The sequence below is a fragment of the Anabas testudineus genome, chromosome 18 (genome assembly GCF_900324465.2).
Source record: "Anabas testudineus chromosome 18, fAnaTes1.2, whole genome shotgun sequence".
NCBI classification, from domain to species: Eukaryota; Metazoa; Chordata; class Actinopteri; order Anabantiformes; family Anabantidae; genus Anabas; species Anabas testudineus.
In genome coordinates, this window is record NC_046627.1 from 29445298 (window position 1) to 29459900 (window position 14603).

The 14603-nt window shown below is 38.6% G+C and overlaps 1 protein-coding gene across 1 annotated transcript; it reads left to right on the forward strand.

Annotated features, from left to right (window-relative positions):
- The first annotated feature begins 1154 nt into the window (after nucleotides 1-1154).
- On the forward strand, nucleotides 1155-13795 carry slc1a1 (solute carrier family 1 member 1). Its single transcript, XM_026353156.2, has 12 exons — nucleotides 1155-1414; nucleotides 4762-4902; nucleotides 6787-6879; nucleotides 7056-7170; nucleotides 8190-8232; nucleotides 8355-8450; nucleotides 8831-9015; nucleotides 9561-9668; nucleotides 11088-11210; nucleotides 11332-11526; nucleotides 11896-12030; nucleotides 12119-13795. Exons 1-12 carry the CDS (start codon nucleotides 1315-1317, stop codon nucleotides 12357-12359), a joined length of 1575 nt encoding a protein of 524 aa, XP_026208941.1. The 5' UTR covers nucleotides 1155-1314; the 3' UTR covers nucleotides 12360-13795.
- The last annotated feature ends 808 nt before the right edge of the window (nucleotides 13796-14603 follow it).

The following is a 14603-nucleotide window of genomic DNA, read 5'->3' on the forward strand; positions in this document are numbered from 1 at the left end:
AACAGGAAGATCCAGCAGTAACAGAAGGTGCAGTGCGTGCCCTCACACAGGTCACTGTTTTTGAGCGTCAGACAGTTAAATTCTTCTGACTTGATACAAAGATTGTCTGTGGCAAATGGTGTTTCAGTGATTGCTCACTACTGATCAGTGTGAAATCTACTACCAGCAGCATCTAAGAAGAAAACTATCACACACAGTTGTCTACAAACCCCAGTGGTTAGTGGTTCTATTCCCATACTATCCTAACTACTTGTCAAGGTGTCCTTGAACATGGCACTGAACCCTGAACATTGAAAAACAAGCAACTTTACATATTCTAATATGAACATACTGACATACAGACCATTAGAACTCCAAACAGCCACTAGCAATGACAGATGCAGGCACAGACATGTAGAGGGCTCTATCCCTCCTACATGAGGTTGTCACAGTGGGCTTTTCTGTCGTCATTTTGTATCTGTCTCCGTGCCTGCTCATCCTTTGCCTTTCCTGGTCGATTTCATTCTACATTGCAACATTAGTGAACTGCTTGTCCTTCTTTGGGATCATGTTATCTCTTTGTGACTGCACCTCTGTGTGCCTGTTTCTCTATCGTCTCTTTGTGTGGTCATTGTGGTGATCTTTCTTTAGAAAGATATCGGTTGTGGCTGAAAACTGAACCTGCAGTACGTGTACAGGTGCGACATAAGCTTAGGCTATTGTATGTACCTGAGGGATGGAAATATTGCTGTTGAGTCCAGCAATAACAAACCAGGTAATAAAGCAATAAAAAATTTAACCAGTTACTTTTCATACACCAGTCACAACAAGACAACAAACATTTAATGCTGTGATGTTAAATTACTAAATTAAATAAGTTTAACAGTTTGAGTCTGTGAAAATTAGTTGAGGTCACAATCCATCATGGATTCAAGTCTTTGATTTCTTTTCATTTATAACAGGGGAAAACCACAGAATTTGCTGTAATTCCTGTTTTATTGCTAAGTCTTCTGCCTGCAACACAGGCTGGGGTCACTCCAAAAAGAGAAATGTCAGACACCTTTTGTGGGGGAAGGGTGGTGGAGGGGGTAGGCAAACGTCACCCTCCCTCCCTCTGTTCCTTCCCCTCTCTCTCCCCACACTCTCTCCCTCCCTCACACCAAGGCTGGCTATCAGCAGCGTCTGAAGGCTGCACCATTTGGGGTAGCAACACAGCAGCTCCTGCATCCTCCTCTGCCTCATCTGCATCTGACATCCACACAACCACGGGAGCCTTTTGTGTCTCCACGGGAGCCATTATTGTTTTCGAACCCTTTCTGGAGAAAAGGCAGCACTATGGACATGATGGGCAACAAAGAGCGACGAGGCGTGAATTTTAAAGGCTTGCTGAAGAGGAACTGGCTGCTGATTGCCACTGTTATATCAGTGGTGCTCGGTATGTGGAAGCCCCTTAACGTCTGCTCATGTATGCTGAGAGAAAGACACTCTGTCACCTTCAGTGATGCAATAATTCCTTGTCTTCATTGCTGTTTATTCCTTCCTTAATATTTCACCATTCAGCCTTCCTTCCTTCTGCCCTCATGGTTGAAATACATCAGCCTCTTTTGCATCATTTGGTCACTGCTTGTCTAAACAGCAACACTATGTGTTAGATGCATGTTAAGCAGTAAATGCATTGAATTATATTTTATAAGAGAATGGTTGGTGTGCAGTGAAAGCAGCCTGTGTCCGTGTCTCGTAGACCAGCGTCTGGACATGTCTCAGTCAAACGTGACCAGACTAAAGTGACAACTGATGCTGAGTCGGTGTGAGGTAGTGGGTACAGGACCATCTACCTGCAGATACTTAAAACATATAGGGTGACATCCAGGTTGATCACAGCTGTCTGCTGTTAGATGAATTCAAACAGGAGGAAAGAAAATGCTCATTTGCTTTCTCTGAATCTGAATCTTATGTTTGTGGTTTAAGTGCAGATTTGGAGTTAGGACATTAGCCTAGCTTAGCATAAAGACTGGAGGTAGGGGGAAACAGATAGCCTGGTTAATACACGTCACAGCACCAGAGCTCAGTGACTAATAAAACTGACACAAAAACACAAAAACTAGCTGTGGGTTATGTACCTTAACTGGAACTGTGGCTTAGAAAGTTTGGTATCTTTGTGCTTATATGGAGACCAAAAGAAAATTCTGTGCTTGCTGACTATTGCTAGCAATGCTGCACAGAACCATTGGGCAGGTGGAAAAACTGTTATCCAATTATTGACATTTTTAATATTACTTTGCACTTCCCCCAGTCTTAATGCTAAGCTGTGCTAATTGCCTATTGCAGCAGTGGATCAGTTGGTTGAGTGGCTGTCCATTGACTCTGGGGTCGGTGGTTTGAGGTCTGACTCTTGAACTGTGTGTGGACAAGCTGCTATCCAAAAAATATGCTCTGCAGTATTATATGTAATCATTTGAGAAACCAATCAGTTTCATGACCCCACTCTACCGGTGAGAGTGATGATGTTTCTCTGATGCTGCAGAAAAATAGTTTTTTGGTTTGTAGATTCTAGCTTCCCTGCTAATATCGGCAATATCTATCCTACAAATATACGTAAGTACATAAGTAGTCCTGTTTTCAGTTGTGTCTTAAAATAATAACACAAAATAATTCTGATCTTTCATGTCTTTATTGAGAACAACCATAAAAACCTAGTGATAGTTTTAAAAGTATGTGAACCCTTGGTATTAATTACTGGTTGACCCCCCCATCCCCCACCCCCCCTGTGTCGCTCTCTTTAAGTAGTTCCATAGGATCATAGTACAAACATTCTCACATTATTCTGAAGAATTTTTTGATACACTGAATTTATCTTCCCCCCAATCACTGCAAGCCGAACAGACCCTGATGCAGCAAAGCAGGCCCAAATCGTGATGTTTCCTCCACCATACTTTATGACTGGGATGATGTTTTCATGATGATATGCAGTACCAACAACGCCTTCAAATGTATGGTTGTCTCTCCGGGTTAATTCTTTACCTTATTAATGATTGTTTGTAGTGCTCTTAAGAGCATTTAGACTGGCCGTCCATTTCTTAGTAGAGTAGCCACTGTAGATTGTTTGTCTAACTGACTGGTGAAATGTTGTATGTCTTTGAAATCATGATCATAGATCCTCTGAAAGTTTCTTTTGGTGAGGCATGGCTTACATAAGCATATTCTTCTCTCAAAAAGTTTGAGTGTTTTTTGTCAGTGGAAGTAGCTCTAGTCCACCTTACTTTCAAGCAGGCTTGTTTCAGATTGTTTTCTTATTACACATAAGCTTTCCCGCTATTTGCACCATCAAATAGAAGTCAGTATTAAAGGTCATGATTTTGCGCACATTTCCTACAACTCAGCACAGTTTAAGATTAACTTTCAAAACATTTTAAGTGGGACGGGAGGAAATTGCATGCAGTCTGGTGCGGTTATAAAATCCTGGCATCAGTCTTTACAATGACCATCATCGTACAGTAAATTGCAGCTGTGAAATTAACAAGGACACAGTGATTTATCAGAATGAGCAGATTTCAGGTCTATATCAGGTGCTGCAGTTGAGGCTAGTGTGCCTCATCTAAATGCAAAAACCTAACCTTGTGCTGTCAATGTGTGTGTTAGACATTTTATAGTTTACATTTTAAACCAGCTATTGCAGCTTAACTGTGGTCCAGGTTAGTTATTTTGGGGAGGAACCAATAAAAAATAAAACTTTAGCTTTATTGTGTGTTTATCCTACTTGTATGGCAGGTCCAGATAAGTGTATCCTGATATTTACTTCTATTGTTGTCCTATAAATCTATTTATCTATCTGTCAAAGAAAAGGGTAACAACCAGAATACACACTACCAGTCAAAGGTTTGGACACATATAGATATGACCATGTTTTAAATGGAAACCACATTTCACCAACATCAAATTGATCAGAAATACTGTGTAGACATTTTTGATGTCGTAAATGGCGATAGTAACTGGAAGCAACTGCCTTGTAATAGGAATATTTATTGAAATGTACTGATTCCTATCATCAGAAAATATTCGACTGTCTTTCTACTGGACAGTATGTTAGCTATTGCAGGTTTATTAATACAAATAGATAACTGTTTATTAGAAATCCCTTTTTCAATTTTTTGTGCAAAGGTCCTGAGAACACTGTAGAATTCCAGACAAAACACTTGATGTGTGTCTTATTTGCTTCCTTCAAGAGCGCTCAAATTGTGTCACCATCCAAACTCTAATAGGCCAGAGTTTATTTGTGAGAGCATATATATATATATATATATATAACAAATGGGGGGGGGGGGCAAAAAAGATGTGTTATTCCCTAATTTACAATAATTTCTCAGAGAGAGAAGGAACACTAGGTATGGTCAAGTTAACAATGTGTTACATTCCTCTCTTGTGAAGAAAAACTCTCTTCTACAACTGGTCAGATGATGAACACACTCCATGAGGTAGACATATCTGTGCTGAAGGAAGATTTAGTCTACAGAAGATTTTTTTTCTGTAGAAGTCTGTAGAAGCATATAGAACCCTCTATGGACTGATGAGACAGCTGTTACCGGTGTCACCGCAGTCAAAAGCAGCAGGATAAGTTGTAGGTTGTTTAGGGCTGTGGTTTCTGAAATTCTTCAAAACTAATCAGACATTGACTGTCATCAAGATCACAGATGTCTGTTCTATGGTTTAAGCTCATTTTAACAAAGGGAGGTAAGCAGCTGTTACGATTTGACTTTTGACTCTTTTTCTCTTCCAATTTCACAGGGATCGGTTTGGGTGTCTTGGTCAGAGAGTATGCATCCCTCTCCAATCTTGACAAGCAGTATTTTGGCTTCCCAGGAGAGATCCTGATGCGAATGCTGAAGCTGGTCATCCTTCCACTGATTATTTCAAGCATGATAACAGGTAACATAAATGTGACTATTTCGACTTGTATTTCTCATCCTGATCTTTAAGATACAGTGTGTGGTAATCTAGGATTTCATTTCATAAACTGGAGATTAGTGCAGTATATCCTAAAATGAATCAAGTCTTGGTTGACTTGTTCCACCAGAGGAGCTCAAAATCTCCTGCAGATAATGTCATATGGAGTCCTTTTTAGCTAGAAGGGAGGACAGAGGGAGGCATTTAAAAACATTCATATACATGTACTTCCCACACTGGAGCGGTATCAAGGTTCTATGTTGTGCATCATGAATTCTTTTTCAGTCGTAACCAAGTGTTCTAGCTGCTAACTTGCCACTATTGCAATAATTATGAATGTTCCCTATGGGTATAAGGTTGACGTATGACATATGGAAATAATTAAAATTCAAATAAAATAAAGAATACAAATGACTTAATAATAAGTAATTAATGGTTTTTGTCCTACTGAAAGTCACACAACAAGAAGCTGTCTTTCATTGCTTGTTAGCTACCGCGTGTCAAAATAAAATAAGACAGAATGAAGATTGCTGATGGTATTTAAGATGAGATACAGTCAGACTGTGCACAGTTGTCGCAGTAAAAATGTATTTGTACAGCATGTTCCATACACAGCGGCAATTAAAGATGTTTCACATATGCATTAAAAAATAAATTCACTAATATAAAATCATGTCAAATCAACATTACCTGATGTCTGAGGTTTGAACTTTGCCACCGTGGGCCGAACAATCTGCACCTCCCTCTGTACTTAGACCCTCAAATCAGATAAGGAAAAACTCCTTTAATGGGAAAAAGGAAGAAACATCTGAAAGAGCAACAAACAAGCTACAAAGGTCGAGTCATAAAGTATTTCTCTATTGTGGTTGTTTGCATCTGCCAAGCACTGAGGTGGCAGTTAACATGCATGTCTGTCCAGACACAACCACCCAAATCAAATCCATTCACCCTTGTGTTCAAGTGGAAGTTCATTCTGTGCTGTACAGAGGAGAATGATGAAGAGTCATTCAGGATCTGAATCACATCTGCTCTGACTATTTCCCTTTAGTCATTCACAGCAGCATATCAAGGCTCAAGCTGAGATGTAATTAGGAAGTTGAGTCCTATGGCTCACAGCTGTAAAAAACAGAACTACATATTTCATAAGGAAACGTAACAGTGGCGTACCAGTACAGTACATACAAATACAGACTAGAAGGTACACGGAAACATGCAGATGCAAAGAAACTCTATGATTTCATTTCAAAATGATATAGACTACCAGGTGAAAGTGTAGTTCACCAGCACAGTTCAGTGGCTGATTGTTCTATGCCTGTGTGGTGCTCTTAACATGCTTCCGTGCTCACTCTGCAAGGTGCACAGCAGTAGATAACAAGTTTACCTTTTCAGTTCTGTGCAGGACGTCCATTTCAAGGAAGTAAAATCCAAATGTAGCATGATAAAACCATGCAACTTGGTGCAGTTGATACTGTATATTTTTGGAAAGCAAAGTTATGTTAATTTCAAGGCAAGTATAGTAAAAAATGCTATTGCTACATCGTAGTCAGTATTACTAAGAAGTATCCATCCTAGTTACAGTTAAGTACGGTACAAGATATGCAGGCAGTACATTTCTGTGGAAACTCTCTCAGTTCTGTTCATCCTGAACCTGTCATTTTAGGACAGGTTCCCCAAATATAACTGCAGTATAAGATCTCATTATATTGATCCTAAATGCAAGCTAGAAATACAAGTAATAGCATTAGTTACTTTTAAGTTCCCAGGTTACATTATGACACACTGTACCTAATTGTACATGCTCTACAGGTGCACCGCTATGACAGAAAGGTATACAGAATATGTTCACCTCATGTGTCTGTGTGTCAGGTGTTGCAGCCCTGGACTCCGAGGTATCTGGAAAGATAGGTCTGTGGGCTGTTATTTATTACTTCTCAACAACTATCATTGCAGTTATTCTTGGTGAGTAGGTGTTTCCTTCACTCAGTATCACTGTATTTAAAATCTCTTGTTTGTTTTAGTTGCTTTAACAGACAGGAAGTTAAGAAAATCTGTCAGTTTCTGCACTGATGTGAAAACTATTCTATAGGTAGGCTATATTGTCCTAACAGCACACTGAGCAGTGTCATCCACTGCAGGAATTATTTTGGTGATGACTATCAAACCGGGAGTCTCTCAGACAGCTGATAACATTGACAGGACTGGGACCACACCCAACGTCACAACAACTGACACACTCTTGGACCTTGTCAGGTGAACTTCTATGGAATTATATTGACGACAAAAGGTTTGAGAGACCACAAACCAAATTTCAATATGCTACTCAGTCTGCAATTTAACATATGACAGCATTAATTCCTGAGAGTGGGATTAAATTTGAGAGCACAACCTCAATGTAACTTTACTTAATTCTTCTGTAAAAACACAATAACAAAACAAAAACAGCTTACATTTGGTTCAGCACAATTACTAGCAATAGATTTTAGCTAAAATGGACATTGTAAAGCACTGGATGTAACTACTTTGGTAATTTTAATAGTCAAAATGAATCCATGTTATTGTCAACAGGAAGTGCGTAGAGCATCGATTATTACAAATGTTAAAATAACTTAAATGTAGTTGCACAATTCTTCTCACATACTAAAAATAATCGGTGCCACAGTTATAAATCAGTGATTATGCAATCGCAAAGTTTGGACTGAGACTGAGCTCAAATCTCTCAAACCTTTTTTCCTGTATAACTTGTGAAAGAAGCAGCAAACTTCTAAAATGAAGACAGATTTTTGTTAAAGAATCTACAGGCTCGTGTTTCTCTTTCATAGTCTAACATTCTTGTCACTTCTTTTCTGGCCTGCTGCTACATATTAACTTGTTAACTTTATTAACTAGCCCGATCACTAAAAGAGATTGTGTTTTAAAGATTGTGTGTATAATTGAGTTGTGTTGATGTGTTAACGCTAGAATATGGAACTTAAGTTAATATTGTAAGATTTAAAAATGGAAGGCCTTGCTAAAAAATCTTGTATGTAGGCATGTATCCTGCACAGTATAACATATTCTAGCTGTTGTACCTTTCAACCAACAACCTTTAATGTTGACTTAATTTTTTGAGTTCACAGCCTACTTAAGAATATGAAACTCATCTTAGAATTTGACTTAGGAAAAAACTTTCTTGCAGTGACCCATTAGTCAAGAACTGACTTTAGTACATCAGTGTCTTCTGGGAATGTAATTTACCCCAAATTATTCAAACAGTCTTTTCTCATCAACAGAAATATGTTTCCAGAAAATCTGGTGCAGGCCTGTTTTCAACAGGTAGGAGGTTGTTAAACATCCATCCCTCATTCCTATTCCGCTTCCTACACATTTACAGCGTCATCTCTACGTATGTTTCATGTAAATGTAATGCTGATGAAATGCAATTACTTACATTCTAGTACAAGACAACACGCAAAGAGCTGGAGCCTCCAAAGGTTTCAACCAACACAACCGCAATTCCACCTGTAACACATGCTGTCATGGCAGTAGTTGAGGTAGGTGTGCAAGTGTCTCTGCTCAGTCCATCTACAGCACTTACTACCTTAAGGCTACCATTTATTTTACCAGTGTCTTCATCAGTATCTGTTGGCTCCTGGGTTTTGATCTTAACATGACAACAGGGTTGTCCTTGTTGAGCCATCTGCTCCACTTTACGTTTCATGTTTCTGCACCTGGCAACCAGCGTCTGATCTAAATGCATCAGATGTCTCAATAATGAGCAGCAGGTAGTCATGGGTCAGTGGGCTGTGCTCCCATAAAAAACATTTGCACAGCTCATCAATGGGTCTTTAGAGTCAGCTAATGTGGTTGTGAAGGCAGCTTCCTGGACGGGTCTTAGTCAAATGAATCACCCCCTTGTTTCTCTTCTTGGTAGAATATAACTAAGGAGTATAAAATCGTCGGGGCATATTCGGATGGAATCAACGTGCTGGGGATTATCGTGTTCTGTGTTACTTTTGGCCTTGTCATTGGAAAAATGGGAGAAAAGGGACGCATCCTCCTGGAATTTTTCGATGCCCTGAATGAAGCAACCATGAAACTGGTCCAGATAATTATGTGGTATGTATAAATGACTTGTTTACAGCTGGGTTTCGAAGGTAACAAAAGGTAAACCTTCTGTGTTGAACTGAACGGACCATTAGACTTCTCCACGGAGTAAAACTGAGACCCAGATCAGGTTGATCCCCCTGATCTGACAAACCCACACTTTTTTTTTTAAAGAATACTATCCTATGTGGTACAACTGCTTTTTGCTGATGCCATGGGAAGCAAAAGCTAGCAAAGCATATGCACTGAGAAAGAGCAGTTGAAAGCTCTATAAAAAGGGAGAACACTAAAAACAGCATCAGTTACTGTACTTATAACACATGACACCAATGGACAGACAATTTACAAGTTACATTTGAAATGGCATGATCCACTGTTTAGCTTTCAAAGAGGCAAAATAAGTAACTTATAGATACAGAGACTTAAAGATACATATACAGTTAACCAAAAATATACATTTGAGAGGATAGAATTAATTTGTTATCTCAACTGTAGTTGAAATGAACAAAATTAGCTATTATCTTATAGCAATAATTTATTCTAGTTGTGTTTTCTAGCTACATGCCAGTGGGGATCCTGTTCCTAATTGCTGCTAAGATCATCGAGGTAGAAGACTGGGAGATCTTCAAGAAGATGGGTCTTTATATGGTGACGGTGCTGAGTGGGTAAGCTGTCCCATTACTCTTTATCCGCCTGCTCCAAACACTGGGATTTATGGTTGACATTTGGGCCAATTCTCCCCCCAGTGATAGAGTAAAAGCCATGCTCTGTGTGGGCGCTGATAAGGGCCAAGGACATTTAAAACTGCTCAACCCGCAGATGCAGTAATGAAAACTTTGCTCATGCCTCTAAATTTAAGTGGCCCCATTAAAAACTGTACAGTAAATCCCACCAGTTAGGTCACAGGGTTAGTCCAAGGCTCTGAGTGCGTTTGTGTTACAGTGTTAACACTTTCTGCTAATGTTATGATTGCAGCATACAAAAACTTTAAGAAAGGTTTTAGCCATTCTAATATAAATGTCAAACATCAGCCATTTTAGAAACACTACAGCTAAAATCAATTAATAAATCAGAAAACATTTAACTCTGCTCCCTTAATGCAGAATCCTAATCAGTATGTCCAGCATTCATTGGCCATTACTTTTGATTAGAAATGTTGTTATGGCTTTAATAAGTGGAGTGTACTCACAAGTCACTAATACCCCACACAGGGAGGACTGTATCAAATTAATTAGTGTCAGAAAAGGAGTTATTTACATTTCTTTTCCCTGGAGTTAAGACAGTCTGACATTTTTGTTATGTTATCCAGTTACCTTCCCATGGACAACAATACTTGAGGTATCTAAGACTGTTTATGCATTAAAATTTTTCATACAACTAACTGCTAACTGAAAACAAAGCAATTAGCTTTGAAATTGCGATTTCACACGTAGAATTGAGTACCTGCAGCAGATTGGTTCCTTTTTTTCCAAATTGTCTAAATCCTTTATTCTATCATTAACCAAATAAAGCCAATGGGATTTGCTTTTGGATTATTGCAGAAAATAAGCTCTGTAATAAACAAAAGTTTACATACATGTCTTGTTTGGCAAGATAATGTTTACAAATAAACACTGTGTTTATGAGTTTATAAACCCACAGTAAACACAGCTATCACAAATGAAAAGATTTTGTTAGACTATAAAAAAAAACTTCACCATGGTCACATGACGTCAAAGTCAGCACCTGTAAGCTTGCAGGTTGTAATTTGATTTGCTGAACTCAGCTCAAAAACCTTTCCTCTTAGTGTGATCTGTTGTGTAAGTGTTCGTGGTTTTGTCAGTCTCACATCCTCTTTACAGAGGAAATTGAAAAAGTATACTGGCCAGGATGATATTTAATGTTCCCAACAACCTCTCGAGTCTCATTTGATGACTTGATAGCAACCTCCTTTTGAAGTCACTGACGAATTCATGTCGTAGAATAAAATGTGACAATGACTTTGGACGAGGGAACTAGAAGACATTAAATGCTGACTCTAATGTTGTGCTTATAATATATAGTGATGAAGTGTGTTGTTTTGTAATGATATGTATCTGTTTTAGCCTAGCAATCCACGCTACCATTTGTCTGCCACTGATCTTCTTTATCATTGTGAGGAAGAACCCCTATACATTCACACTGGGAATGGCTCAAGCCCTGGTGACAGCTCTCATGATCTCCTCAAGGTCAGAATTGTGCTCTTAAAGCCAAACAAATATTCTCTACATGTTAACAGGAACACTACTTATGTGAATGTTAAGACATTGTAATAATAGTAGATCCAACACCACTGTGAATGTGTTCCAGCTCTGCCACTCTACCCGTCACTTTCCGATGTGCAGAGGAGAACAATCGCATCGACAAGCGGATCACCCGCTTCGTCCTCCCAGTGGGTGCCACCATTAACATGGACGGCACAGCGCTGTATGAGGCGGTGGCAGCCATCTTCATCGCTCAGCTCAATGACTACCCTCTCGATGTGGGCCAGATCGTTACTATCAGGTACAGTTTAGATAATCAGTGTTTATAACCTCATGTTATGATACAGCAGATTAAAGTAATAAAGCATTTGGATTAAAGTTGTATGACTCTGACACACCTTGATAGTAGGACACATAAAAGCATAAAACAATGAAACAGCACAACATATAATGAATACTAAATAGTCAAACTATATTCAGTCACATAAATCCCTATGATTTATGATGATACTCAGCCCTAGTACAGTGTCAATAATGATGTCATGATTTTTTTGTGGCCTTGTGTTGGCAGTTGAAACTAACAATGTGCAGGATCCACAGATGTAACCTAATTATTTAATATCTTCATTTTTAAGAGGAACATTTATAAAGCTGTGTCTCTTTATTTCAGTATAACTGCAACAGTTGCCAGTATTGGAGCAGCAGGAGTCCCTAATGCCGGCCTTGTCACCATGGTTATAGTCTTAACAGCTGTAGGATTACCTGCAAGTGATGTGACTCTGATAGTAGCTGTGGATTGGCTCCTGTAAGTTTATCTGACTTCTTACCTTTCCTACTGAAAAATGTAAATTCTACAAGACAGCCATTGTAGATTCATTTGTGGTGTGTTTTAGGGATCGGTTCCGTACTATGATCAATGTGCTTGGTGATGCGTACGGAGCAGGCATTGTACAGAAACTATCCAAGAGGGAACTGGAGAGGATGGATCTGACATCGGACGTGGACGTTGCCAACCCCTTCGCTCTGGAAGCCACTTTGGATGACGACGAGTGTGAGAAGAAATCCTATGTGAACGGAGGATTCACTGTCGACAAAACAGATGCCATCTCCTTCACTGAAACCTCCCAGTTTTAGCCTTTGGCTGTCTCAGCGGAGCAGAGAAAGTGCCACGCTGCTATGGATCTAAAGCAGAAAACCTTCCATCATGTATCAGCACCATGACGAGAGAGGATTCGACCAGACCCATCCAAGCTCAGACATCAGCAATAGCAGCTTCCATTAAGCTTATCCCAGATGATCGCCCTTCACATTGGACATTTACAACCATGACTTGATGAAAGTGCTTCCTTCTTACTCTCAAATTGTGCCAAGATTGAAAAACGTTGAATAGCAGTGTGTTCTTTCTAGCAAAGAGCCACTCAAAAGATGAGCTGTGTATGTAAGTGTGTGTGTGTGTGTGTGTGTGTGTGTTTGTGAGTGCATGAGAACATTGTTTTTGGAATTTTTTTTTTTTTTTTTTGGTGTAAGAAAATATGAATTTAATGCAAAAAACAATCTTAATTCCACACATGAATTCTATGTATTTTATTTGCTCCTCTATTAGACAATATTTCTCTAAATTTTCTGAACACCTTTTGCGCGGCTGTTGTTAAATGTCTATGTCCCATGACGCACTGCCTGTATATCTATGTGTATATTTAAACTGTGCCAAACATAAAAATAGTTTTTTCACCGAGTTGCATGAAGCAATATGTTAAAGAAATGCTGATCGCTAACTGCAGACTTATTTTTTAGATTAGACAGAGCTTGGACATGGTTGACAAAGGCTTCTGAATTCAATAATCACTGTGAAATTTGAAGATATTTTTTCAGACCCACATCACTGACATTTACTGCTGCATTGCAAAGTATAGTAATCATAAATAGTGTCTGTGTTTAGGCAGTGTGGGGGGAAATTACAGTATGTAAAATACCCCAAATTGTACTTTTTCAAACCAGACCATTTTGACTATGAGCTAATTAAGTTCTGTGTTACTTATGATGGCGTTTCAGTGCCACAGTAAAACAAAAATAAAGCAAGTCAGAATATTCAGAGAATGAAACGGGAATATTCTAAGACTAAAATCTGAATATATACTGAGAATAAAGTCTGAATATTCTGAGAATATACTGAGACTTCTTTGTAGATAATAATCTGATGATTACTCAAAATGTTGCTTCTTCTAAACATATGTTTAAATGCTCTTTAACCTCTTCAACCTGTTCCACTGAGTTTACTTGGCTATAAACACTTTTTGTTAAAACACATGAAAACCCCTGTACACATCTATTCAGGAATAGCACCTTCATGTCTTTGTGTGAAGCACAGAGTTCATGTGTATTCAGAGGGCTGTTGGCTCAGATTGGCATAGAAACTGGGAAAATGGGGAAACTGCTAGCTTATATTACTAACACATGCCTTAAAAGCTCTAAAACCAAAATGTCACTTTTACTTTTCCCAATAGTTTACAGCCAAACTAAACCAAATTTTTTCACCTCAAAATGACTCGGCCCTCCACAACATCGCCTTGTACAGCAGATAAATGACTATATGACTACAAACTGGTACTTTGTAGTGACTCAAAAACACTAAATAGTAATTATTACATATTATTAATAATGTTTTTTTTTTCTTTCTAAACTCTACGCTGTGTTCTAAAAGGTCACATTCCCATAAAACAAACATACATAGAGTATATTTTGTAAGGAACATTGCTAATTGTGGTTTCTCTTAACATAATCAGGATATGTTGATAATTGATATAAATGACATACAGAATGTTCATACAGAAAACACTTTTCCACCGAAATATCAAATTTGACTATATGTCATCCAGTTTGTCTGAATACTGTACAGCATTATTAAACTATTGATATGGTTGAGTTAAGGCGTGCAAGGAGGTCTTGCTTAGGGACCCCTACTGGAGGTAGGCCCAGTCTCCCGCATAGAGGGCGGCAATGTTACCACTACACTATCCAGCCACAGTATAAATAATGATAGGTGTAGTCTGAACACTCAAATTCAGATATCAATAAATATTTAAATGTAAAATGATTTATTCATTAAAAAATATATTGCATCAGAACATAATTCAGCCACTGATTAAAAAAATGTCCTTTATTTGCTATTGCAGTTTGCTTTCACAGGAAAATCATTTTTGCGAGGTAAGCTTGCTGAGCTGCATCTTTCCCCACCATTGTCTGTCATGTCCACACTAACCAAATGCTTCCTTTGAACTAAATTACATTATCAGCTTCTATTAATCAATGCATTATTACACATTACTCTTGTATCTAGCTGGTTAGGATAAATGCTTGGGCATTTCTTTGGCAAAGGGT